The following is a 24,219-nucleotide window of genomic DNA, read 5'->3' as shown; positions in this document are numbered from 1 at the left end:
CTTGACAATTGAACGGGGATGATCCGCTATCTGGTTTCTAAATTTGGAGAGTGGACACGATTCCAGCTTCCCCATAACAATCCATCATCAGGAGGAGCTCCTCTCATCCCTGTCATGTCTCCGATGAGAATTGGAGCTCATTGCAACTTCAACCTTGTCCACGCAGTAGAGTATGTGGTGCAACATCAATGTGATGGATGCGGTTGGTATTCGAACTGCATCGTTACCAACCCATGAGGTAGCCGATACCTTCTTGGAAAATAGCAATAAACAACGAGCCGCTTTGCCGAGTATATCTAGCTAAAGATATCTCCAATATCTAGATAAGATAGAAAGATACCTTAACCATCAGACTATCATTTGATTTGTAATTCATAGCAGCCACTAGAACTGGTATTCTAGCGTATATTCCTGCCATGTCTCTGCCTCCTTACACCCCAGCTGCCCCTACCAAGGAGCCCTGTAAGTAATTTACCTTCACGAGAGCGCAAGCTCAAGGTATTCACTCTTAACACGAATCATTATAGTGGACTACGTCAAGCTTGTCAATCTTGACCTTTCTAAATTCGACGATCCGGTTGGACGAGAAGAGCTTGCTAGAGAGCTCTATGAAGCCGCGACTGGATACGGCTTCTTGACACTTACAAACCATGGTATCTCGGACGAAGTCTACGAGCGGCAGATGCAGATCGCAAATGCTGTTATGACTCTGCCGCCGGAGGAGAAGGTTCCCTACGAAGGTAAGAATTATTGGCATTCTAAAGTGTTCATGTTACTCACTTAGATGATAGTAACCCCAGAGGAAGACGCTCGAGGTCTTTATGTTGGGTTTAAGCCTTCTGGCCCGCTTGGCCACAAGGGTGGCTTTCCTAAGCAACTCGATCATTACAATATCCTTGTCCATGACCCGAAGAATCGACCACACCCTGAGATCTTGCGACCGCACCTAAAAGAAACCCAAGAGGTCATGCAGTTCATTCGGTCCAACATCTTGAAAAAGATGCTTACCTTGATGGCCATGATACTTCAAGTTCCCGACGAAGTGGTGCAAGCCACTCACGCACCCGGTGGTTCTAAGACCGAATACATTCGCTACATGATGTGCGAACCTCGTCCTAAAGAGGAGAGCGAGAAGTATCGCGACATCTTTCTGTCGGGTCACACGGATTGGGGTTCTTGGACTTTCCTCTTCTCGCAGCCCATTGCAGCGCTGCAAGTCCTAGATCATACCGATGGGAGATATCGTTGGGTTGAGCATCAACCTAAGGGCCTAGTTGTCAACTTCGGCGAGGCCACAGAGCGCCTTACCGGTGGTCTGTTCAAGGCTACCATCCACAGAGTTGTCCAGCCGCCCCCTGACCAACGCCACTTGAGACGCATTGGAGTCATCTACTTCGCTCGACCAGCCGATGATCGGGAATTAGTACCGATCGAAGGATCGCCTCTCTTGGAATCTATGGGGGCTAATAAGCCCATCGATGATAGAGTTTTCTGCATGGCAGATTACTTGGATGCTCGGAAACATGGCTGGAAGCGTTTTGAGTATGATATCGACCGTCCTGCTGATCCTACGAAACATGCGGACTTTTTTGCCGGCGAGTATCCGGATCCTGAAGGTCACAAGAGTCTGGGGAAGTTTGACAACGTTCCAAGGGATGTCTATGTTCCAGTCTTGAAGACTTGATGCATTGTTGGGCGAGTATAGTGGGCCTACTTAGAAAAGCGCCCTATCTTCTAGGCCATTGATGCATTATGCTATTCTATATTTGCACAGCCAAGAAATCTCAATATGATATATGAACGTATTATACCAATAATTAGGATAGTTGCTAGAAGCTCTATGGAATTATTTTCCTTTTTCCCTATTTCCCTTTACATTCTAGCTACCTAGGTACGTTGTGCTTAAGATTCGCATGGCGAGACATACTAACGAGACGGATACATGGCATCTCTGTATTTCTGTTCACCCTTACCTCAAGCAGTATCTTAAAACAGGCATGGATTGCCAACTCTTACGAGACATATCGGAACCTAGGCCCCGGAGCAGATCAAGGGGTTGAGATAACTCCGGCGATGCTGTCCGGGAATAAAGGGCTACATTAACTACAGGCCTCACTCAAGAATAGTAGCAATAGGAGGTTATTTACCCATAGTTGTATATAATGCGAGGTAAGAGCTGGGAAGAGGTGATAACGAGAGGAGCTCCCTCCCAGGGCCATGGCCGATGTCCCCACTTCGTCGTATCTTAGCTCACGCACGACCCTGGGGTTGACGGGGATGGCGGATGTCTTGGCTTATCAAGTATGGATAGAATTCCCGTTTGTATGAGCTGTCATTGGCTCGTTGCAATAATGTCGCGTCCTCGTGGGGGGTTTTATCTACCTATTTCGCATTAATGGGGAGTATCTAAGCCCTTACGAGAGCTACCTGAGCGAGACGCCGTATTATCCGTAACTGGAACGGCTGGCGATAACTTAGATGCTTAGATAGCTTTAGCAGCTCGTAATCTTCTCAAGTAGGACTAGCTTGTTAGATTGGAGCACCACCAAATCAACGCTCAGATCAACGTAAGCCTTATGTTGTTGATATCAATGTTTATAAGACAGACATTGGACTTGTTTGAGGTTGACGCAACTGCTTCGTGGGTCAGCTTCTGTACATATCTTTCATGATAGATAGATTGAATCGATACTCCAAGTCTCGTCCAACACGCCATTGTCCTCGTTGCTTAGGCGTCTTACCGTAACGGAGTATCGACGTCATGGCTGCTCTTTCGAGGATATCGGAATACTTCCGCGGGGGACCTATCTCGGCGTTGGAGAAGAAGTTGATCTTCAAGATGGATTTCTTCATCCTGACGTTCTGCTGTCTAGCATATTTCATGTAAGCACATAGTTGGTTTTCAAACCTTCTACCTGGAAATTACTAAACTATGAATAGGAATTATCTAGACCGGGCGAGTGTCTCCCAGGCATACGTTTCCGGCATGAAAGAAGATCTACACTTCGTAGGAGCCCAGCTCACGGAGGTTACCACCTTATACTCCGTGGGATATCTATTGTAGGATTATTCCTCTCTGCTATGTTCCGATGAATATGTCGTTGGCTAAAGTGTGGCTCTCCAGGGGTATCATTCCAAACAATATGCTTCTCACATACTTCAAACCGGGAAGGTTCTTTCCATTCATGATCCTCGTCTGGGCTTCTCTCACGATGATCAACGCCGCTGCTAAACGACCCCAGCACTTAATGGCGATTCGCTTTTTCCAGGGATACGCAGAGTCTTGCATCTTTGCAGGAACTCATTACATCCTAGGCTCTTGGTACACTGAGAAGGAGCTTGGTAAAAGAAGTGCTCTCTTCACCGCAAGCGGCTTAGCTGGTGGTATGTTCGGCGGGTTTTTGCAAACCGGAATTTACAGCTCGATGAATGGACTTGCAGGGCTCGAGGGATGGAGATGGCTCTATATTGTTAGTACTTCCTCGACTCGCTCTATCATCTAATTCTCTACCCAGCTCTACTTAGATACTTACTGCAGATTAGATCGACGGAATAATCACCATTCCAGTTGCCATTTACGGTTACTTTCTTTTCCCCGATGTCCCCGCCACGACGACCGCTGTCTACTTCAACGAGGAGGAACGACAATTAGCAAAGGCACGCGTTCCAGTTGTTGAAGGAGCTCGCATACTGAGCACTGCTTTCATCAAACAAGTATTTACGTCATGGTACTTCTATGGCTTCTGCTTTCTATGGATCCTTGGCAATTGCTCGGAGTCTCTGGGAAACCAGTCGCTTATGAATCTGTATTTGCAAGGTCACCCAGAAAGACATTGGTTAGTACATAACTCTTGAAATATTTGCCATTATATTTCCTCTTCGCTCCCGAGACGTTACTAATGGGTTTATAGTGCGTGAAATTCCTATTCTTATCTCGTTTTATACACCATTCATTCCAATTCAAGATATAGTCTTGAAGCTCTCAACGGAATACTAACAAGGACCAGATACCGTCTATCAGCTTAATAACTACCCTACTGGTGTACAAGCTGTTGGAATTGTAAGCACGCTTCTATGGGCTTTTGGCACGGATATCCTTGGAAGAAGATGGTCTTCTGGATACTTTGTTTCGATTACGGCAATCTGTGTTGGAATCCTATTGCTCGTTCCGAATATGTCAACCGCAGGACAGTTTGCGGCATACTACTGGTCCGGCACTATCTACTGTATCCAAGCGACTTTCTTCGCATGGGCGAATGATTCTATGCGACACCAGCCACCGACCCTCCGAGCAGTTATCATCGCATGTATGAACTTTTCAGGAAATCTATTCCAGGCCTGGTGGCCACTTATATTCTACAGAGCCAATGATGCGCCAAAGTTCACTGTGAGTAACATATCACCATTTCCATGCAGGTACTATATCTTTGTTGTGGATACTAACTACTAAATAGAAAGGAATGTGCGCTTTAATTGGTGTAGGTGCGGCTATGGGTATATGGGTCACAGTAATGCTGTATCTGGAACGACATCATGCTAAGAAGCACACCGATATCATTGACGCTGTCGATGCCGCTGAAGCTGGAAGTAGTTGTGAGGCCACTCATGAGATCATCGATGGGAGTAAGATGGGCTTGGATAGCAAAATCTAGTGGTTCAAGCATAGCAAAGTAATAGGTATCAGGGGGAAGCATTAGATGTTTGTCAGTAATAGGTCCCTAAGTCAAGCGTAAAGTGAGTGCAAAGGAGCGGCGTAGCCGCTGCTAGTATATAGCAAGTATGAGATGAACTAATAACGCTACTTCTCCTAAGGTTGAAGGGGGCGAAGCCCCCTTCTTATACCTTGCTAACTCGCGCTTGCCTAGCAGGAGGTCCTGCGGACCTCCTGCTAGGCCTGCTCCACTTATGCCCCTGACAATGTTGATCTTAGACACGAACAAGTTAACGAGTTTGCCTACCAAAGTCACCACCTCCAAATTCCACTTGTGACTATGAGCTTTCATTCCAACTCACTTCAAAACACGTAACAATTTGATATTTTAAATCCGATTAGGAGAGTGACAAAGAAGTAGGTAAAAATCGATACCCACATTATCACATCCACCTTATAGGAGTATATTTAATTCTTATTTTCAATCAGGGAGGTAGACAGGACAGGCGATTTTCAGGCCGGAGGTTGCCAGAGGAGAATAGTGGGGAAGACATTGTATTATAGGGTGTTTTACCCCTATTAATTTTGAAGAAGTTCAGGTGTTAATATAGGTAGGTAGTCAATTAGATAGGGTCTCCATGGATTTATCCCTAAATTGTGTTCTGCTGACTTCTATGGTTTACCATCTCGCTTCTTGCAAAGATCTGTTAAAAAATCAAGGCCTGATTCGGTCCTTATAGCACCATATATCGAGCTACTATCCAGTGGCCTGTCGCCCATCAAATTCCTTGCTTTCTCCAGATGACTCAGAGCAACCTCGCTAACATCAAGCCTAGTCCCAGCTTCTTGGGCGCAATTCAATGCGTGCTTGGCGTCCTTAATAGCGAGTTGGACATCGAAGCCTGCTTTCCCACCAGGTGGTGGTATGTAGGCACCAGTGGTTAGCCTCTTCGAATAGCTTTCTAGAACTGGTCCAAACATATCACCCAGCATCTTTTCAAGAATATCAGAGCCGAGCCCTGTCTTCTCGGCAAAAACGTGAGCTTCACAGATAACCTCCATGAAAGAAATGACACAGATGTTGCCAGCGATCTTAAGCAGGCTGGACTTCGAAACATCGGTGCCCATTTCAATAACAGAACGCCCCATCACACCATTGAGATAGGGGGCGATCTTTGACATCGCGGTCGAGGGTCCAGCAGTGACAAAGATGAGTTTACCGGCCTCGGCCATGGGCGCCGCACCAAAAACGGGAGCTGCAAAATGTTAGCATCTCTTACATCTAGGAGAGTGCATCACGCTCACCTGAGACGAACTCCCCTCCGGCTTGGGAGATTTTGTTGGAAACGGCCACTGACGTGTCTGGATGAACAGTCGAGCAGTCGACATACACCTTTTTACTTATGTCTCCGGACGACACAATTTCGTCGGCAACTTGATGAAGAACCTCGTCGTTACTGACCTAAAGAGAAATTCAGTAAAACCATGGCCACCGGGGACGTGAGAAACTCGTACGCATGAAAAGATGATATCACTTTTCATAGCCACCTCGCTAACGCTCCCTGCAGGGATAGCCCCTATTTCTTTCAAAGAATCACCGCGAGCCAATGTACGGTTGGTATAAACCAAAGGAGGCGCATTGGACTGTAAGAGATACTTCTGGAGGTTCTTGGACATGCCAATCCCCATTGACCCTAAGCCAATCCATCCCACCTGACTTACAGCCATATTGGACGCGAGATATTTCTTGTTGCCTGAACTGAACAATTGTTCTGCCCGGCGGTTTTTGTTAACGGAAATCAATGTTCAACCACTAGCTGCGGAAGCCCAAGTCGGCTTAGAAGGTGGATAGTGGCATTTGCATCAATGTAGCAGCCCCCTTAACCATAGATGAGATAGTCCACAGGCGATAAGGGAGCTCCGCCGGCCCTAGCTGAGATACCTAGTCCGAGTTATCGTGGTGCCCCGCCAGCGTGGTTTCTTGCGGCCCTTCGGAGATAGCGCGGTTTAGGATAGACTAGCACCGGATATATCGGGTTTACTGCGATAGCGAAAAAAAGGTTGATAAGAGATTAGGCCGTCAGTGGGAATTATTTTAACACAAACATCCTGCAAAATAAACGTGGAAAATACACATTCAACACATTCAAAAAAGAAACTATTGGTCCCAGAGAGGCTTGAACTCTCGGCCTTCGCATTTACTTAATATTTCCCTATCCTAGGGTTGGAAGATATTAGTACGACGCTCTAACCAACTGAGCTATGGGACCCTCAGTATTAGGAGATGAGTGCTCGGTTGAGTATTCCGCGAACTTGACACGGCTTATATGGGGGAAGAAGAAAACTGAAGAAAAAAAACCCACATAACTCGGTATTACCAAATCATATGACGAGCTAAAATAATAGGCCCATCCTAGGTCAGCACCCTACTGCTTCTCATCTATTTAGTACGCGTACCGACGTCCTTTAACACGTAGATCTGTCCGTACAGATCCGTCACATTGACAAACAGCTTCAGCGCATCTACTGTGCGCTTACCACGGCTTCCAAGTTCCTCCTCCAAGAGCGCCAGCGAAGTCTGAAGCCCGCGCCGCTCGTACTCAGCTATCCATAATAGCTCGGATTTGACTCTCTTCTCGTCAACTTTCGCGCATTCTTCCTTTCCCGTCGACTGCGATGGCAGTAATGGGGTCGAGTGGAACTCAGGAAAGTTGACAGAGTTCAGGTTGCACTCATCCGCATCGCGGCGCAGCGACCCCCAGTCATTGTACATGCGACATAGACTTGCAAGGTGACGGCAGAGGTCTTCGGTCAGGTAAGCAGTTTTCGCCGAAGCATAGATATCCGCATTCTCAGGACCCGGGAATGCGTGTATTAAACAATTGAAAAAGACGAAAGAGAAAGGGCAAGACGTGTGGTCGGCCGATGTGCTGCGTACCCAGTTATAGAACGTCCGCTTGGGCTCGACATACTGCATTATCGGATTGCCTTGGCTTTTCGCCTTGTCTCCATTAAGCATTCCACTTCCATTCGCCGTGAGACCGTTTTCGCCATTGGTACTATATAAGCCACCGTATTGATGGCCGAACCGATGATTGTCCTCGGCATGAGCAAGATGAGCCAGAAGGAATGTTTCCAGCTCAAAAGCTAACCGTGTCTGGTAGCTTCTTGGGGCGGATAACGCTGTAGGGTGATGTAGGATATGCGATACGAATTTGCGTATGACTTTATTGACATCGTGCAGCGACGCTCGATCTCCGGATCTCTCGTGGCTATGCTCTTCTGCTAGCGACAGTTCCTCGCCATTAACAATCCCGTTCGAAGTTCCGTTGGTGCAAGGAGCTTCGGAATTGTTGACAAATACCTGTTGAATAAGATTCCTTACTTCGCCTAGGTTCCCAACAAACCCCTTTTCTATCACCCCCTCCATGTACTCATCAGCCAAGAAATTCAAAATCGACAAAACCATCATCTCTCGCAATACAGAAAGGCTTACTCCACACCCTTGAACTGCGGCGCAGGCTGTGAATGCCAATGGAATAATACACAGATATTTATCTTCTCCTTTAGCTGTGCGTGGAAATATACTAAGTGGTCTCCTCTGGAGCGCGGCAAGCGCGTAGCATGCTTGCATCTCAGCAGCGCGCAGGACGTATGGCTCTGTGTTCGAAAGCAAGGGTGTGCGCGCAATCAATTCGGCGGTCTTTTTCATCATGACGCGCATCTTTTTGCCTGGAAAGGTAAATGCAGACGCCTCCGATTCCAGCGGTAATGCGACGGGAGGAACAGGGGCAGATACCGCTGCCAGACAGTATGCTTCGGAGAGTACATCAGAGGCATACGTGACTTTCTCAATCCAGAGATAGTGGCCCTTGGCCCACTGGGTTCTTTTCGACAAAAGAAAAGACTTTCCCCTGGCTATAGCTGCGGTGATTTCGCCTAGGTCGATTTGCTGGATCCACGGCAGCCGGGCTAGTGATATCAGTGCTAGGATCGCGTACGACGTCACTTCACAAAGCTGTTCCCATGAGCCATCGGCTAGCTGATACTTGAGGATCCTGATAAGTAGGTGAATAGTGACCATGGGAATATCTTCCCTCAGGTCAGGAACAAGGTCAACGAGCTTCCGAAGTAATTCCTCATTCGAACTCAGGACCTCGAAAGCTCGAGTAAGGAGCATCATCCAATATAGTTCTTTGCGATGCTTTGAGTTTCATCGTCAGACTTATTGGCGAATTCCATGAGATATAATGACAAGTTGCTTACCCATTTATCGATGACACCATCTTGGTAGACTTGAGTCGTAAGAAACCTGGTTATCTTTGCGATCTGTGAGATATACAGGGTTGGATCTTCTGCCGTCAAGAGACAAGTGAGAACGTTGCAATTGGCACTAAAACTTGGGTTACGTTCGCCATGGTAGGTTCTAAAGTGTTCTTCGGCTTCAAACATTTCGATAAGACCATCGAAGCCAGGACTTTCCCCTAGTATGCGAAGGGTCATAATCCCCTTAGCTGTGTCGTCCGCATCCGGAAAAGAGCCAATATCTTTCAGGTTCTTATTAGTAAGTACGGCTAACGATTCAGGGAGCAAGTCCATTACCAAATCCAAGAGTGCCCTCCTGTTCTGACATAGCTTTCTGTAAAAAGTCACCAACTTTACACGTCTCTATACTATCAATCTCGACTCCGGATTCTGCCAAGGTTGTAATTGCCTAATCAAAAGAATTAATAAACATCCGCATGTTTAGGATATCAATTCAAAGCACACATACCCAAGTTGTTTCGAAAATCCTAGTTGGCCATGCAGACGGAACACTCCCATTCCCGTTACCTGTACCATACTTCAAGACGTTCCTGAGATACGCTTCCGCCTCATCATCCCATACTGAGGAATGCATGAGATAAGCTGCTGTTGATGATGGAGATCCCATCATAGACCCATTTGCGTCGCGCCTATGGCGTACTTGTTCAAAGTCGATATGTCCTATGAGGCCTTCCAAACAATGATATAGCGTGGAGGGCGCATTGCAGACTGATGACAGGGGTAGCCGTTTTAACTTAGCATTACGAAGAATCTTCAAGGCATTGAGCTGTGGAAACTCCAACACAATCCCGCGACCTTCTAGCAGGGAGACAAGCTGGATGATCAGCATCTCGAACCCAACTTGATCGCTTAAATCAGCGTCCCATTTATCAAGGAGCTCCCGCAGCGCGATTTCAGCCCGCTTGCTTCTTGTTTCCCAGTCTAAGTTTCCGGGACATATTTCCAGACGTTTCCTTAACGCTAGCAATGAAGCTGATGTGTTTAAGATACCGTCAACATGTGAGGCGTACGATTCCCAAGCACCGGACGGTAATTGACTGGCCAAGATGAACTCGAAACACTCGGGGAAAAGCCATTCATCCTCACCAGCGTTATTCGGTTTCCTCACCATAGATACCCAGGCAGTATCGTAGATCGAGGGACTCATGAACCCGAATCCATGATTGGCGGAACATTGTACTGACAGCTTAGTAATAAGGGACTGTATCTGATCGTGAACAGTCTCCATACTTAGAATTGAAGGGATACGGAAACCAATAGCCTACCTAGTAGTCTTTCTTGGAGGTAACTATCACGAGGAAACTATCACGAGGAGTCTCTTGACCATACCCAGATACGAAGTATTTCATGAGGTCTTATGCTACATCAGAACTCCCACGGCCCTTCATCTAAGGCCAACCCTACATCACATCACATCACATCCCTTCTCGGACGTCCGTCCTTTGGCCTCAATCTCGGTGATACTACCTATGCATCTCTACAACTTAGGAAGGCCCTGAAGCTCTGCGGAGAATGATGGACAGAATCCTAAGGTTGTAAGACGGCATAGACTAGGGATCCGAGACACCAGACCGTTCTCTTGACTCATCTTTATCTAGGAAATACTTAAGCAGGGGGTTGAATAGTCGGATGGAGACTATACTTCATAAATACCCACGGATGAACCCCTGGTAGGTATACCAATGTTCAGTTACCTGATGCCGACATTAGGTACATGGGGAGGTCCTATAACCATTACACAGTAAGCACGACGCAGCGGGATGAGGCTCAACGTGTTGGATCATGCTCAGATTTTAATCCCAGATTGTGAGCCAGACTACCTACACGATTGGTAGGTGGGTAGCTATAGGATCTGATAAGAGGATCACATATGAAATACCCGTGGAGAGGATCGGCAGTCATCGTGACGTGTCGCGCCGCTGAGTTACTACGTAGAGAGCTATGATGTTGTATTGAGTTTAATGCAGTTGCCTTTTCATGTGATACCGTCATGCTCCCCTGTCCAGCTTGATCTGGAATTGCCTTAGTAGGTCGCGACCTGTATGGCGAATAGGGGCTGAGTTACATAAGCCAACCACCCAACCCACCGAAGGTTTTCCCTGCACTGTAACGATCAACATGTCACATCCATGATGCGGGAAAAGCTTCGCACAATGGATCTAGATAAGTCCTGGTCATACCATCGTTCCATACCCTCGAGTAAGAAGGCTCACTTTATTGTTCCCCGGTTACCCGACGTTGTGGTCGGAGGATTGGGCAGCGTTATGTTATTTCGGTAGCTTAAAGTACTTACCTAGTAGGTTAAATGTCAACATTTGTACCGTACCGGGAAAGGGGGGGTAGCTGCAACGGTTGTAATAAAGGTTTAAACGTCGTTAAGTTATAAATAATTTAAATTATAATAATTATTATTATTTTTAAAAGTATTTACTTATATAAATTAAATGGAAAAATATAAAATTATAATAATAATATTTATAAAAATTTAAAATTATTAAAATAATTAAAATTATTTTTATTTTTATAATTATTATAATTTTTTTTAAACGTTTTTTATTAATTTTATTATTTTTTAAATTATTTTATATTTGTTATAATTATTTTATAATCGTTATAATATTATATAAAAATTTTATAATTATTATAATTATTTTAATAAATTTTAATAATAACGTTTATAATAATTTTAACGTAATAATTATAAATTTTAAAATTATTATTATTATTATTATAATAAAATTTTAAAAATTAATATTTATTTTTTATTATTTATTTATTATTTACCGTAAAATTTAAAAAACTTTTATTTTTATTTATAAATAAATAAATAAAATATTTTATTTATAATATATAAAATATTATATATATAATATTATATATATAATAAATAAATTTAATTCCGTTATATTAAATTAAATTAATTAATTTTATTTAAATTAATATTTTAATTACGTTAAATATTAAATAAATTTATTAATTTTATCGCGTTAATAAATTAAATTAATTAAATTAATTAATTTATTAATAATAATTTAATTATATTAAATAAATAAATAAATATTTATTAATATTTTTAAATTAATATATTAAAAATTAATTAAATTAATTAAATTTAAAATTAATAATTTAATTACGTTTAAATAAAATAAAATTAATATATTTTAATTAATATATTTAAATTAAAAATAATAAATTAATTTATTATTAAAATTTTTTAAATTTAAATTTTAAATTAAATAAATATTTATTTACTTTTTTTTTTAAATAAATAAATAATTTTAATAATATTATAATTTAATAATTATAATTATATTTTAACATTTAAAATTTTTTAAAAGCTTAAAATTAATTTTACACTTATTTAATAAATAACTATTACATTTTTACAACCGTTAAATATAAAAAAACCGTAAAATTAATTTCAAGCCTTTAAAAAAATCCAAACGTTGAAACATATTTACAACCGTTGCAACAAACCCCGCTTGCCCGTTAGGTAGGGTACACAGACCCCACTGTAATAATCACATAACGCTGTGTAACCAACAGCATAAATAGCCCAAAGCGATATCCAAGTAACTTATGTACCTATAAATAAAAATACAGCATCCCTTGGTACCTAGAAGTGCCTTAATATTATAGAAGGGAAAAAGACAATGATTGGAGGTCCCAAAGTCCTACCCCGCCCCCTCGCGAATCTTCACGCGACTCTTAAGCCATTATCACACTTCTACGTTAATCGTCGCGGAAAAAACTCTCATAGACGCCTCTTTTCAACTTATCAAAACAGACAAGTTAGACTTGCATCTACAATGGCGAAGCCGATTCGTGTTTGGGTGTCTCGTACGTCGCCCCCTCTAACCTTATCGAATGGAATACAGGGCTAACGATGATATCCAGCTCCTGGTTCGAACTCTTGGAAGGTAGCTAACCGCATACATGCTATACCTTCAAGTTTGGCCCTAAAATCTTGATGTTAACTTCCTTTGGTGTAGGTTATCTTCATCCTAGAGGAGCTAGGAATCCCCTATGAGACCGTTTCGCTCCGCTTTGAAAACATCAAGAAGAAACCATATACAGACATTAATCCAAACGGTCGTGTTCCGGGTATGTACGCGCCTTATCAATATCAAATAACATCGTGGAGTATTGATAACATTCGTACCCCTTAAGCTATCGAGGATCCAAACACCGACATCACAGTGTGGGAAACGGGTGCTATCATCCAATATCTCATCACGAAATATGACACCGAACACCGTCTAAGCTACGATACCTTCAAAGAACAAACTCACTGTAACCAGTGGCTCATGTTCCAGGTCAGCGGCCAGGGCCCATATTACGGACAATGCACTTGGTAAACACCGAATACCTGCACAGCTACTTTCGCAACTAAATTATCTAACCTCTAACCCAGGTTCACTTATCTTCATAAAGAAAAGATTCCATCTGCGATTGAGCGCTACGCAAATGAGGTCAGGAGAGTCCTCGGCGTGCTCGAGGGCGTACTTGCTGCCAAACCAGAGCCGCGATGGCTAGTTGGCGACCGCATGACATTTGCGGATATGGCATTCGTTCCCTGGAACAACCGTCTGGAGACGATCCTGAGCGTTCCGGAAGAGAATAAATGGGACGGGTTCCCCAATGTCAAGGCTTGGCACGAGAGCATGAATAGCAGACCGTCGTGGAAAAGAGCTATGGATCTGCGTACGCGCCTCATGGACGAGCAAGGTCTCGATTGGAATGGCATGCCTAAGGGCACGAAGAGCTTTGATGAGTACCAGAAGAGTCTTAAGGAAAAGGATGATGCAGCGGAGAAGGCGTGAGCTGATATGATAGTGTTTGAGACAAGTTCTAAACTAAGAAGCTGTTGATATGATCTACATAGGTAATGAACCAGAGATAGGTTAACATTATGAACATTGCTGTATCTTATCGGTGCCCTGTGAAATCGTGTATTTGCTTTTGTCCCTGTGTAATGTACCTTCCAATTTCCAGTCCCCCTATTACCCCTATCCCCATTTGGGTTTTGGTATGTCCAAATTGAGTGTGATAGGAAGACCTCAGTCAACCTACTAGGTACCTAGGTAGTTTGAGTTCCGAGTCTGCTTACTTGTGCATCACTTTCAATGATAATAGAAGCTCTATTCCGACTCTACGTTATGGTAAGCGGGAAGGATCATGGATTCGTCACTCAGGAGCACTAAGCCTTATGTTTGGTGCCATATCGGGGGTGACACTCCGCCCCCACAGCCCCACAACGGCAGTTTGTCTTGGCTGCTTAAGCTTAAGTCCGCTTATTCAACCCTTATTTTCTCCTTGTCACGTACCTAGTCCTACTCAACTGTATCTTCTTGTTCTCCAAATCTGTTCGAAGAATATGCCTACCTAGGCATATTGGGCTTACGAATATACCACGGACCGGTAAAACGCATCACAATCCTTCTCGTGTCATGGGCGCGTCGACGTTCATCGTAAGCGCTAGATATCGACGATCACTACCCCATTTACAATACTATATTTTTTCACCTTGAAAGCCACATGCATGCGTATGCCTCCGTTTTTTATTAAGCTTGATGTTAGCTATCCATCAATAATCATAGAAGTCCTAGACACCTTCCTGAAGTTCTTCTGCAGCTACTAAAGTGACATATTTGAACTATTCGATACTGGAGCAAATCTAGATATCTAGCACGATAACCATGGAACTCAACCCTCCACCATCGCCAAAGATATCCCAAACAGGAGATTTTTCATGTTGATCTCCGCAAAACCCAGCGCTCCGTAAAACCACTGTGTTGCACTGCGGCTGATAGGCATATCGATGACATTCTTTTCGAAGTCGCTCAATGTACCTACCTACTTGTGGGAAACGTAGCCGGGGTAGTGGAAGAAACCATTTCACATAGATGCGCCGATCAGAGTTCTGAGCGGTATCCATCCCGTGTATCCTTCTGATTCTGGGTCCCCCAATCACTCATCATGTTGAAGACTGATGCCGGGAGGATAGACGCCCTGGGCTGCTTACGCTTTGAACTCGACATGATGGGTGGTGAGCAAAATTGCGCCAGAGGCCAATGGAGAGACACACGGTCCCCTCTAGAGTTCGAATCTTATCCATGACTACATCCGCCTTCAACCCTTCACGACTGTGGTTGAGAGAGGTCAAACTCTCTGATACCAGCAAGAAGCGCAATGCCAACTATGAAAATGCAAGGTTTCGATATTCCCAAGACAGTAATCCGAGACGGGATGGAGTCTCTATACTGGGTTTTACCATTCACCATCATCTTGTACAGCGTCATTGACGCTTTCTTGACGAGACAGGTTGTGCGAGCATCACCCAAGCACCCTCTAGTTGGAAACCGAGTATCATTCGTACCCACATTCATTCTGAACTTCCTTTTCCTCAGAAAAGCAGCCGACTTAATACACGACGGGTATAAGAAAGTAAGTTGACCAAGTACTAGAGTTGCTGTCGATACTAGAGGCAATAACCTAAATCATATTGCTAAAATCAAGTGCGTCGTAGTTCAAGAACTCGGCTTTCCAGTTAATACGAAGCGATGGAAAAATCACCATTCTACCCCTATCACTCCTTGAGGAGCTCGCTGCCCTACCTGTGACAGTCGCCAACCCATCAGCGGCCCTAGAACAAGATCTCATGGGTCATTACACCGGGATAGATCTGATTCTCGAGAACAGACTCCACCACACTATCGTTCAGCGCAGACTGACGCCACGGCTGCCACTGCTAATCCCGAGAATGGAAAAGGCAGTAGCAGAAACGGTCGAGGAATGTCTCCCTAAAAGCGAAGACTGGGTAGAATTTCAACCTTATCATGCTTTAGGTCATATCTCGGCTAGGGCTGCGGCCGATGCTATTGTAGGGCCGGCATTTAGTGGTAGCAAGATTTGGCTAGATGTTGCTTTCAATTATACAGAGAACCGTGAGTAGGACCCGGACTTTTATTATTTCCACTCTCGATTGACCCAGTGCACAGTTTTTAGGACAGTCGTAATCTTGCGCTCGCTGCCACAGTGGATGGCGGGTCTAGTATACCCTCTTCTCCCTTCTTACTGGGCCGGGCAGAAGTACCTAAACACGGCCAAACAGCTCCTGCGATCCAGACTCCAAGAGCTTATCAAGCAGAGCGACGCGGGAGCCTGGGAACCCCGTGATAGTAACGCCGACGAATTGAACCTCCTTAGCTGGCTCGCTAGCATGGCAAAGGGCCGCGATCGCGAGCCAGACACGATCTCGCACGTCCTCGTGCTCGTCGCCCTAGCATCAGTCCACACGACGCTCCTTCGCATGGTAAACGTACTCTACGACATCATCGCCGCGGGCCCCACTCTCCTCGACGAGCTCCTAAGCGAAATAAACACCGTTGCCGAGAATGGCTGGGACGTGAACGCATACGACAAGCTGCACCGCCTAGACAGCGTGCTCCGCGAATCGCAGCGGCTCTCGCCGCCAACGACCCTCGGCATGAAGCGCCTCTTCAAAAAGCCGCATACGTTCCACGACGGCACGCACGTCCCCGCCGGAACCTACGCCGCGCTTCCCATCCACGCGATCGAGAACGACGCCGCGCACACGCCGGACCCGGAGGTCTACGACGGGCTGCGCAGCTTCCGGGCGCGCGAGCAGTTCGAACAACAGTCCAATGCCGCCGCCGCCGATAAGAGCGGCAACGTAGACAACAACAACAAGCTAGCGTCGGCCAAGGAATTCCAGTTCTCGACGCCGACGCGCACGGTGCTGAATTTTGGGTACGGCAAGGCGGCGTGTCCGGGGCGGTTTTTCGCTAGCGTGGTTATTAAGATGGTGGTCGTGAGGTTGATTACGGAGTATGAGTTTAGGTTTTTGCCGGGGACGGGCAGGCCGAAAAATGTGATGTTGTATGAATTTTTGTTTCCGTGGCCGTGGCAAAAGGTGCTGGTCAGGCGCCGCAAGGAGGGGGGATGTCCTTTTTAGGGGAAGGATCCATTACAAGATTACAGTTCAGTAGGTAACTGTAGGTAGTGTAGGTGCTTAGCAACGGCCTCTAAAGTCCACTAGCGCCAAGAAATTCTTGATTATGATTGGATAAATTTCACATTGCCCCTTTAAAGTTCGCTGTACAATGCCTAAGAGCCTCAACGCTTACAGGTCTAATAGGCCTACTCCACCAGGTTGCTATCGCTCAGTCAAAGAGATCTTGTGTGCTTTACGGGCATTCTCTTTGAATATCTACCTAGGTACCTAGGTGTGCACCTGCATGTTAATAGAATGTTACGACTGAATGATCAAACTGCGATTCAACTGTCAACTACTGGGTGGTGTATCTTCGCAACAAAGGATAATAATATAGAATCGTCTTCCCTCTTCAGCTCTCCTTAGCTCTCCCCCAACACCACCACTTCCTCAAATTGTTCAGTGGATTCCAAGCGGTAGAAATGACCATTAGATCTCCGATAAAAAAGCCCTCGCAGAAGTCCACCAACATTCCCCTATTCCCTCTCCACAGTAACCCCATTCGTAACATTGATCCCCTGCCCCTCCAACGACAGCGCCTCCACATCATCGCTCATCTTGCCGCCCACGCAATGCACATCCTGCTGCCCCTTGCCCGGCCACTGCTGAATGCTCAACTCGATCTGGGACTCGGTCGGCTCACCCCTTTCCCCGACCCCCCCAGCACCGTTACCGTGGCTGCCGTTGCTACGATTGCTATCTTTACTGCGGCTGCCGTTCCCGTCGCGCGACCCGTGGGCCGAGCCCTTGGACCCGAGACTACGCAGGCTGAAGATCGAGCGCACGCTGCGGACTATCGATTCCGGAGCGCGGCCGCCGGCGAAGAGGGGCCCGTAGCAAGGGAGGCAGGCGGCAATTATGGAGCAGTTGGGCTCGAGGATTAGGAAGATGTATTGTTTGGATTGGAGATCTGCGTGAGTTGGGCTTTGTGAGTATGTTGCGTACCTAACACGGTACTACTTCCTGTTTGAGCGTGTGGCGCGGCGAAACTTACAAACGTTGTTCTCGGACTTGATGACGGCGCGGACGGATTGGTCGAGAAACACTAATCGCACGACCGCGGCGACACAGCAGCTTCGCGGGATATTGTCAGTCGTATAACTCATCACTTGGTGTATAAGCTTACAAGGCGCCAAGCCAGAAAATCAGAGCCACGGCAATCTTTCTCTTCGAAGCCATGTGGAGGTTCGAGATAACGGGGAGCGGGAAGCACAAGACGACAAAGTCGAGCGCAATGCTAGTGCCAACCTGCGCAAGGCCCAGCGCTGTTGAGTCATATCGTAGTCTGCCTCCTTTCCAGGAGTCGGAGATGGGATCCACCTGTGTTAAGACCAGCTACCGAAAATATGTAAGTGTCCAATTTCGCATTTGCGAAGCATAGAGTCAGGACGGACTTACGAAGAAGAATAAGAGTCCCCATATGGTCACTACGGCGATTGCGATCCAGACGGCTATGTGGAACTTCCGCGAAACGAAGATACGCCGGTAAAATAGGAGGATGGATATTTTGACCGTGGATAGGGGGAACTGGATTAAGCATGACGAGATGAATATGAGCTACGACGACACCAAGTTAGTTCGATGTTCACATCTTGGACTAGAGTTGTTCCTTCTCATTGTCGCCCACAAGGTATCTCAGACGAACCTCGAGAGAGTAAATCGTGCCCTGCAGGGGGTCTATGTTATAGTAGTTTATTCCCGACCTGTCGGTGAACACCCATACTAAGACGCTGAGCGCGAACGTGAATATCTACCATGGCATTCTATCGTCAGCTACATAATCGCAAATTTATTCATAATCCAGGTGTCAACAATAACTGGATGGCTTCAAGCGTACCCAAGCAACAATAACCCACGCATCATCAGCGCGAATGGTCTGACGGGATCTCCTTCGAGCTAGGAATCGGAGACCTATGGCTATCGCCGACAGAACGGGGAATATGACAGACACGACCACCAAGCCCGTGGTGATCGCTGAGCGCACCGGTCCATCTCCCTCGATGTTGGAGAGCGGCATTTTTGGCGACGAGTGACGAAGTCTCACGAGTGCAGATGTGTGTTACCACGAACACTTGCACGGATGACTGTAGGGGCAGTTATCAGGCTTCTTTTCCAATAACTTCCAATCATGAATTGTCGATGATAATAAACCGGAGCGAATCTCGGCCGCTGTTTAGTCATCCGTACAACAATTATAGTTGGTGGCACACGGTCTGTCGTGTCCCGTCGCAACGAGCATCATCCCTAAGGAATAAAGCACGATTGCGGCTCGGAAAATGCTTGTTTTTACAAAACCTACCACGTTATTCCTGGGGTGGCAGTTGGTGTAACACAGTAAAATCTGCTTGAACGCCACTTGGTTTCGTGGTTGGTGCCCGCTCTGCAGGATCCGGCTCTGGGGATAAGTCAGGCAGAGAGGTATATTACCTTCCACTGATTCGGGGCGCAAGAAGGCGGCATGAAACTGTTCCCTGCAGGTAATAGAACTCCATCACTAGAAGTCAGGGCCAATAAGACGTTAGGAAATATTGTTCAGGTCAGCTTCGAGTTACACTCGCACCTTTTTACTTTTTCTTACTATTCGGTAAATATTCCGTGCTTCAAAAGGCGGCCGATGAATTGTAAAATGCAAAAATAGGTAGGTAGCCACGGAAGCAAGGATCGCTGTGGTAAACAATGTCGGCGAGATAAGAAATGCACTATGAAGTTTCTATTACGAAGGATGCTCGCAATGTAATGCAACCTTCCTGCATTGTAGCTGGCACCGACGTTGAAGTGGTGTAGTACTTCAAAAGTGACTCGGCGATCGACATTGCGAAGTACCTGCGAGTACCTATCCTCAAGTCATCACGGCCCCCAAACTTCAGGAATAGAACTCAGGAGCTAGTCACATCCACGAGGACGACATCACAACGAGATTAGTGGACGTGTAGCAGAACAGTAAGAACCAACCGTGAGACATTTGCGTGTGACAAGGATTTGTGATGAGAAGGTTCTTAAAGATGCGAGTGGTAGAAGCAAGAGTATTGATTAATAAAAGCGATATTGTAAGGGAGATTTAGATCAATAGAAAGATCAGCAATTCGTGTAACATGGCAACTCATTCTGACTCGCATCTCGGCATCTTCGAGACCAAAATCATACTACCCCTTACGTCAAGCAATGGGGCCTTCGACACTCACTATCTGATCAGACTTCTGTTGGCTGCGGCCGTCATCCTGACCACATTCTATATCTTCCGATTTGCCCGGAGCGAAGACGATTTACCTGTCGCCAACAGACTGTTCTCATTCGAACCTCGGTTCTTCTCACGGGTGCGTTGGACTTTATGGGCTAGAGAAATCCTCGAGGCTGCAGACAAGAATGTAATGCTCCATGACGTCCACTTGCGCCTAGCTACACTGTTGCTAACACGAATTTTAAAGGCTCAAGGAAACCCGTATAAACTCGCCCACGGAGGCCAGGAGCTTGTCATACTTCCAGCGCGGCTGATACCCGAGCTCAACCGGCTCGGCACGGATGTCCTGGACAGCAGAAAGGCGCACTCATTCACGCTACTCGGACACCTCACCGGCATCGACGTGGTGGAGAAGACGAGTTACCATGTCCGTATGCTGCTTGGACGGATTAGCCCGGCCCTCCCGGAACTGTTCGCACCGGCAACGGCACGTCTCTCCGATGCCATGAAGCACGATTTCCCCCAGAGCCATGAGTGGACTGAGATGTACCTTCTTCCTTCGGCCGTACGCTGCTTCAGCGAGGTGGTTGCACTTGCGTTATTCGGGCCGCGGATGGCGCAAGATCCGAGGCTGGTGGAATTAACGTACGGGCTCACGAGGAACGGTAAGTCTCCTAGAACACGCTTACTACTTGGTGCGCCCAATAGTTTACTAATCGTACGGTAGTTTTCGTGGTGGCTTTCGCGATGCGCTGTCTTCCTCCCTTCTTACAGCCACTTCTGGTATGGCTTCTCCCCGCCAAGTGGGAATTAGATCGGGCGTGGCGTGAGCTAGACACCTACGTCGTACCTGAAGTTCTGCGTCAAAAAGAAGCAGGCCTCGGAAAGAGCACGACCGCAGTCGACCCAAATTTGATCTCTTGGATGGTCAAAGACGGGCGCACAGAGCTCGAACGAGATCCTAATGTGCTGAGCGCGTTATGTGGCTCCGTTGCCGCGGGCTCAACGTATAGTATCGCAAATTTTGTATGCCGCGCGCTCTCGGACCTTGCAGGACACCCAGACGTATTGGATGCAGTCCGCGAAGAAATCCGCACCAAACACGCAACCCTGGACGGGAAATGGGACATGGCTGCCCTAGCTAGCTTAGAGCGCCTTGAATCCGCCATGAAGGAGACGGCGCGACTAGCCCCTGGCACGCTCATCGTATACAGCCGCATTGTACAGCGTGACTGCGTCGTTGGCGGTATTTCGCTGAAGAAAGGACAGCCCATAGCTATGTCTGGCCCCGGACGTGCTAAGGACCCAGCGATCTTTGATGATCCGAATACTTACAAGGGCCTCCGGTTCTGTGCCGAAGATAAACTCGAAGAACACCTCGCGCGACCGTTTCGAAGTGTTGACACCGATATCTTGGCCTGGGGCGCGGGACGATGGGCGTGTCCGGGTCGTCAAGTGGCTGACATGGCTGCTAAGGTTATGTTGGTCAAGCTGCTAGATGAATACGATTTCGCGTTCGTCAACAACAAGCCGCTTCAGTGTAATGCCATTCACGAATTCTTGTTTATTCATCCGGATAAGAAGATACTGGTCCGGCGTAGGAAGGACGCTGTCGGCATTGATTTTTCAATGTCCGACAGCTAGGAACCAGAAGACTGCTTTTAGAGGAAAGTTAGGGAGCATCGCTTATACAATTCTAGAAGGAGCTGAAATTTTGTTTAATCGAGGGGGTGTGTTTGAGAGTTAAAGAATTCATGAAAAGCTTCGGGATTTGAAATAAAGGAGGCGCGAGCAAGTCAAACTTGGTGCATACATTACTATCCCTTTAGTTGGCATAAGACCACAGCTCCACCATTATTGGCAACTGTACTTCCAGCAGCCCCTGAGCTCCGCTGGCTCCCACAAAGCTTACTTCTAGTTGGTTAGACGCCTTCGAAGATCACTGTGAGAGCCTCAAGGCTCACAGGCTCAAAGGGCTTGCGCTATCGCCGATGTACAGTTACCGGTTTTGTGGAGATTGTAGTCTTATGCCAACTAGAGGGATAACCCACGTATACCCAGAATAACGTGACAGAGCTTTTCTTCTAGGCCATATCCACAGTGTCGGGGAGTTTATGAGCTAAGGGGGTTGGGATTAGGGTTGCCGATGAGGTTGTCGGAGTTAGGGCAAGGAGATAGGTAGAAAATAGGAGTTACGTGAAGTTCACCTACTTTCACAAGAATTCTTTGGGAGCCTCAATACTGCGCATCGACGGTTTCCATATCATGGTATATCCACATGTGTGAGTGATAGAAGCTTCAATATACCTTAGTAGTCATATCTAAGCGACCCCTTTCCTGTCGAGCTGTCCGGGGATAATAGTGGAAAAGGTGTTATATAGGAGGCTCTGCCCCCTTAATTTTGAGGAGGTAAAGTTGTTTCTATAATTGTTAAGAAGGCTTGTAGAGTCTTAATCCAGATTATTAAATGCTACCTCCTATCTACATGATCTAATATCCCAGGCTACCTACTCAAATAAGCGATGGTACTACCTCTTAGGTAGATGTCTTATTAACCGCGATTAGTCACTCTTATTTCCCTTGTAAATACGCTTTATCACGATCCGAACGAAATAAAACAACCAAGGCTCATCATTTTCCTGTTTGCCGTTCAGTTCTCGTTCTACTTGCTCCTCAGACTTCCACATAAGTGACAACCAAGGTGGATATTTGAAGAATTTGAGCCAAAATTGAGGCTCAACGATAACATGCATATGTAAATGGTGAATCGAAATAATGTCCGGCCAGTAAATATCTCCCAGTAGGACTCGGCGTCCGCGATGGAACCCGGTATGTACGTCGGTGGGCGATACCATTGGACAGTGCTTCTCTAACAGATGCTTCTTTACTTTGATCATAGACTGGACTATGCATCGAATGCTATGTCAGCTCTATTTCCACCTTCCCGCGCAAGGGAACTACCGACCTAAATGTGCATCCTGAGGTTCCAACCCCTCGATATCGCGCCAGTCGTGAGATTTGGGCATTATGATCCAGTGGTACATTCCCGCATTTCTAATGTTATTTATCGCGATAAGATTGTCATCCTGCAAAGCTCGTCAGTATGCTGTAGAGAAGTTCCTCGTCGGGTTGAGCAGTACCTCATGCACTATATTCGACTCGAACTTGCTTCTGTCGCAAAATACGCAGTCTTTCCGTACTTCTCTCCATTCTAGATTTGCTAGATAGTGGAAGAAGGACCAAATGTTCCACATGACGAAGACTTCCAGACGAATATAAGGTGAGGGGCTTAGAAGTAAGCTTACTCCTCTATCAAACGAGACGTCGCGATGCTTACTCCTATTCCGAAGGAAAACGAAAATCTAATTAAGGTGCTCAAATTTATTCTCATGGATATGCTAGCGTTTGCGTTGGCAGGGCAGAAGTTAAGTAGGTGATTGACAGCACAGAATTACCGCTCCCGATTATGATAACGAGTCCGCCGAACAATCACAAAGAACCCCACATCATCGATACAGTCAGCCTAACAGCCCTTTTCGTATAACCAAGTGTCTGGGACACGATATAAAAGTAAGGAGCTGCCTCAATCGAAGACAAGAAGGAAACTACAAATTACTAGTAGTCCACTTTACCAATATTTGAAGATTTTGGGTTGCAGCCTGGTGACGAAAATACACATCTGGGGAAGGTGGAGCAGTAATGGCCAATAGACGACTAGCAAGGAATCTAAAGGGGCAGATGATGCACGAAATAGACATCCAAACATAATTCAGCACTGCCCTCCAGGGCTGTGAATCTGCCTAATTGCCCTCTCCACTATAAACCTTCACATTCATCCACCGATAAGACTCTGGTGGTAATTTGTTGGTAGCTACCTATGAACCAAAACATTTACTTATATAATTAGGGCTTGTGAGTTTTCCTAATGATACCCCAGATTTCGAGGTACCAGATCACTAGAAATTATAACAAGCTCTTTGAAAATTTTACCATTAAAAGAAAGAGATACTAGATTCACAAAACGTCAATAGGTCATAATGCCAACCT

At 46.0% G+C, this 24,219-nt stretch overlaps 9 protein-coding genes and 1 non-coding gene across 10 annotated transcripts; 5 read left to right on the top strand and 5 right to left on the bottom strand.

Moving 5' to 3' along the window:
- The first annotated feature begins 183 nt into the window (after nt 1-183).
- On the top strand, nt 184-1,865 carry F4807DRAFT_439713 (gibberellin 2-oxidase). Its single transcript, XM_047999229.1, has 3 exons — nt 184-462; nt 528-740; nt 792-1,865. Exons 1-3 carry the CDS (start codon nt 417-419, stop codon nt 1,682-1,684), a joined length of 1,152 nt encoding a protein of 383 aa, XP_047850845.1. The 5' UTR covers nt 184-416; the 3' UTR covers nt 1,685-1,865.
- Nucleotides 1,866-2,761: 896 nt separating this feature from the next.
- Nucleotides 2,762-4,915, top strand: F4807DRAFT_463813 (retrograde regulation protein 2; the record flags this gene model as incomplete). The annotated part of the gene is made up of 7 exons (XM_048002033.1): nt 2,762-2,883; nt 2,941-3,060; nt 3,125-3,470; nt 3,544-3,817; nt 4,008-4,387; nt 4,455-4,623; nt 4,866-4,915. The coding sequence occupies 7 exons, from the start codon at nt 2,762-2,764 to the stop codon at nt 4,913-4,915; spliced, it is 1,461 nt and encodes a 486-aa protein (XP_047850844.1).
- Nucleotides 4,916-5,193: 278 nt separating this feature from the next.
- F4807DRAFT_236461 (6-phosphogluconate dehydrogenase) lies at nt 5,194-6,795 on the bottom strand. The gene is made up of 3 exons (XM_047994220.1): nt 6,167-6,795; nt 5,957-6,113; nt 5,194-5,907 (listed from the first exon to the last, which is right to left on the bottom strand). Exons 1-3 carry the CDS (start codon nt 6,377-6,379, stop codon nt 5,324-5,326), a joined length of 954 nt encoding a protein of 317 aa, XP_047850843.1. The 5' UTR covers nt 6,380-6,795; the 3' UTR covers nt 5,194-5,323.
- An 18-nt stretch (nt 6,796-6,813) lies between these two features.
- On the bottom strand, nt 6,814-6,921 carry F4807DRAFT_t125. Its single transcript has one exon. It is a non-coding gene; the product is annotated as a tRNA-Ile (tRNA).
- Nucleotides 6,922-7,091: 170 nt separating this feature from the next.
- F4807DRAFT_463811 (uncharacterized protein) lies at nt 7,092-10,205 on the bottom strand (the record flags this gene model as incomplete). Its single annotated transcript, XM_048002032.1, has 4 exons — nt 7,092-8,855; nt 8,918-9,198; nt 9,254-9,365; nt 9,426-10,205. 4 exons carry the CDS (start codon nt 10,203-10,205, stop codon nt 7,092-7,094), a joined length of 2,937 nt encoding a protein of 978 aa, XP_047850842.1.
- Nucleotides 10,206-12,592: 2,387 nt separating this feature from the next.
- Nucleotides 12,593-13,904, top strand: F4807DRAFT_439708 (glutathione S-transferase). The gene is made up of 5 exons (XM_047999228.1): nt 12,593-12,817; nt 12,875-12,897; nt 12,970-13,081; nt 13,148-13,331; nt 13,392-13,904. The coding sequence occupies exons 1-5, from the start codon at nt 12,631-12,633 to the stop codon at nt 13,798-13,800; spliced, it is 915 nt and encodes a 304-aa protein (XP_047850841.1). The 5' UTR covers nt 12,593-12,630; the 3' UTR covers nt 13,801-13,904.
- Nucleotides 13,905-15,506: 1,602 nt separating this feature from the next.
- F4807DRAFT_439701 (cytochrome P450) lies at nt 15,507-17,071 on the top strand. The gene has a single exon (XM_047999227.1). The coding sequence runs from the start codon at nt 16,020-16,022 to the stop codon at nt 16,953-16,955; it is 936 nt and encodes a 311-aa protein (XP_047850840.1). The 5' UTR covers nt 15,507-16,019; the 3' UTR covers nt 16,956-17,071.
- Nucleotides 17,072-17,111: 40 nt separating this feature from the next.
- Nucleotides 17,112-19,650, bottom strand: F4807DRAFT_439697 (uncharacterized protein). The gene is made up of 7 exons (XM_047999226.1): nt 19,555-19,650; nt 18,832-19,488; nt 18,640-18,744; nt 18,393-18,551; nt 18,121-18,329; nt 17,989-18,068; nt 17,112-17,904 (listed from the first exon to the last, which is right to left on the bottom strand). The coding sequence occupies exons 2-7, from the start codon at nt 19,009-19,011 to the stop codon at nt 17,471-17,473; spliced, it is 1,167 nt and encodes a 388-aa protein (XP_047850839.1). The 5' UTR covers nt 19,012-19,488; nt 19,555-19,650; the 3' UTR covers nt 17,112-17,470.
- A 259-nt stretch (nt 19,651-19,909) lies between these two features.
- On the top strand, nt 19,910-22,101 carry F4807DRAFT_236388 (cytochrome P450). The gene is made up of 3 exons (XM_047994219.1): nt 19,910-20,359; nt 20,420-20,837; nt 20,900-22,101. The coding sequence occupies exons 1-3, from the start codon at nt 20,087-20,089 to the stop codon at nt 21,814-21,816; spliced, it is 1,608 nt and encodes a 535-aa protein (XP_047850838.1). The 5' UTR covers nt 19,910-20,086; the 3' UTR covers nt 21,817-22,101.
- A 420-nt stretch (nt 22,102-22,521) lies between these two features.
- Nucleotides 22,522-23,857, bottom strand: F4807DRAFT_439692 (HIT-like protein). Its single transcript, XM_047999225.1, has 3 exons — nt 23,313-23,857; nt 23,138-23,258; nt 22,522-23,077 (listed from the first exon to the last, which is right to left on the bottom strand). Exons 1-3 carry the CDS (start codon nt 23,424-23,426, stop codon nt 22,734-22,736), a joined length of 579 nt encoding a protein of 192 aa, XP_047850837.1. The 5' UTR covers nt 23,427-23,857; the 3' UTR covers nt 22,522-22,733.
- Nucleotides 23,858-24,219: the final 362 nt, after the last annotated feature.

The sequence above is a fragment of the Annulohypoxylon truncatum genome (assembly GCF_022578515.1).
Source record: "Annulohypoxylon truncatum strain CBS 140777 unplaced genomic scaffold F4807scaffold_35, whole genome shotgun sequence".
In the NCBI taxonomy this organism is placed as follows: domain Eukaryota; kingdom Fungi; phylum Ascomycota; class Sordariomycetes; order Xylariales; family Hypoxylaceae; genus Annulohypoxylon; species Annulohypoxylon truncatum.
The sequence above is the reverse complement of the archived record's forward strand: the minus strand, read 5'-3'. Positions and strand labels throughout refer to the sequence as shown.

Coding starts and splice junctions, on each gene's coding strand:
- F4807DRAFT_439713 (XM_047999229.1), top strand. CDS start 417: ATGTCTCTGCCTCCTTACACCCCAGCTGCCCCTACCAAGGAGCCCT. Junction 463..527: donor TGCCCCTACCAAGGAGCCCT/GTAAGTAATTTA, acceptor GAATCATTATAG/TGGACTACGTCAAGCTTGTC. Junction 741..791: donor GGAGAAGGTTCCCTACGAAG/GTAAGAATTATT, acceptor CTTAGATGATAG/TAACCCCAGAGGAAGACGCT.
- F4807DRAFT_236461 (XM_047994220.1), bottom strand. CDS start 6,379: ATGGCTGTAAGTCAGGTGGGATGGATTGGCTTAGGGTCAATGGGGATT. Junction 6,114..6,166: donor GTGATATCATCTTTTCATGC/GTACGAGTTTCT, acceptor ATTTCTCTTTAG/GTCAGTAACGACGAGGTTCT. Junction 5,908..5,956: donor CGGAGGGGAGTTCGTCTCAG/GTGAGCGTGATG, acceptor AACATTTTGCAG/CTCCCGTTTTTGGTGCGGCG.
- F4807DRAFT_439708 (XM_047999228.1), top strand. CDS start 12,631: ATGATTGGAGGTCCCAAAGTCCTACCCCGCCCCCTCGCGAATCTTCAC. Junction 12,818..12,874: donor GATTCGTGTTTGGGTGTCTC/GTACGTCGCCCC, acceptor GATGATATCCAG/CTCCTGGTTCGAACTCTTGG. Junction 12,898..12,969: donor CTGGTTCGAACTCTTGGAAG/GTAGCTAACCGC, acceptor CCTTTGGTGTAG/GTTATCTTCATCCTAGAGGA.
- F4807DRAFT_439701 (XM_047999227.1), top strand. CDS start 16,020: ATGGCGGGTCTAGTATACCCTCTTCTCCCTTCTTACTGGGCCGGGCAG.
- F4807DRAFT_439697 (XM_047999226.1), bottom strand. CDS start 19,011: ATGCCGCTCTCCAACATCGAGGGAGATGGACCGGTGCGCTCAGCGATC. Junction 18,745..18,831: donor CGTGGGTTATTGTTGCTTGG/GTACGCTTGAAG, acceptor ATGCCATGGTAG/ATATTCACGTTCGCGCTCAG. Junction 17,905..17,988: donor CAAGTCCGAGAACAACGTTT/GTAAGTTTCGCC, acceptor CAACTCACGCAG/ATCTCCAATCCAAACAATAC.
- F4807DRAFT_236388 (XM_047994219.1), top strand. CDS start 20,087: ATGGCAACTCATTCTGACTCGCATCTCGGCATCTTCGAGACCAAAATC. Junction 20,360..20,419: donor TCGAGGCTGCAGACAAGAAT/GTAATGCTCCAT, acceptor CGAATTTTAAAG/GCTCAAGGAAACCCGTATAA. Junction 20,838..20,899: donor GTACGGGCTCACGAGGAACG/GTAAGTCTCCTA, acceptor ATCGTACGGTAG/TTTTCGTGGTGGCTTTCGCG.
- F4807DRAFT_439692 (XM_047999225.1), bottom strand. CDS start 23,426: ATGTGGAACATTTGGTCCTTCTTCCACTATCTAGCAAATCTAGAATGG. Junction 23,259..23,312: donor AGTCGAATATAGTGCATGAG/GTACTGCTCAAC, acceptor CGAGCTTTGCAG/GATGACAATCTTATCGCGAT. Junction 23,078..23,137: donor ACCTCAGGATGCACATTTAG/GTCGGTAGTTCC, acceptor TTCGATGCATAG/TCCAGTCTATGATCAAAGTA.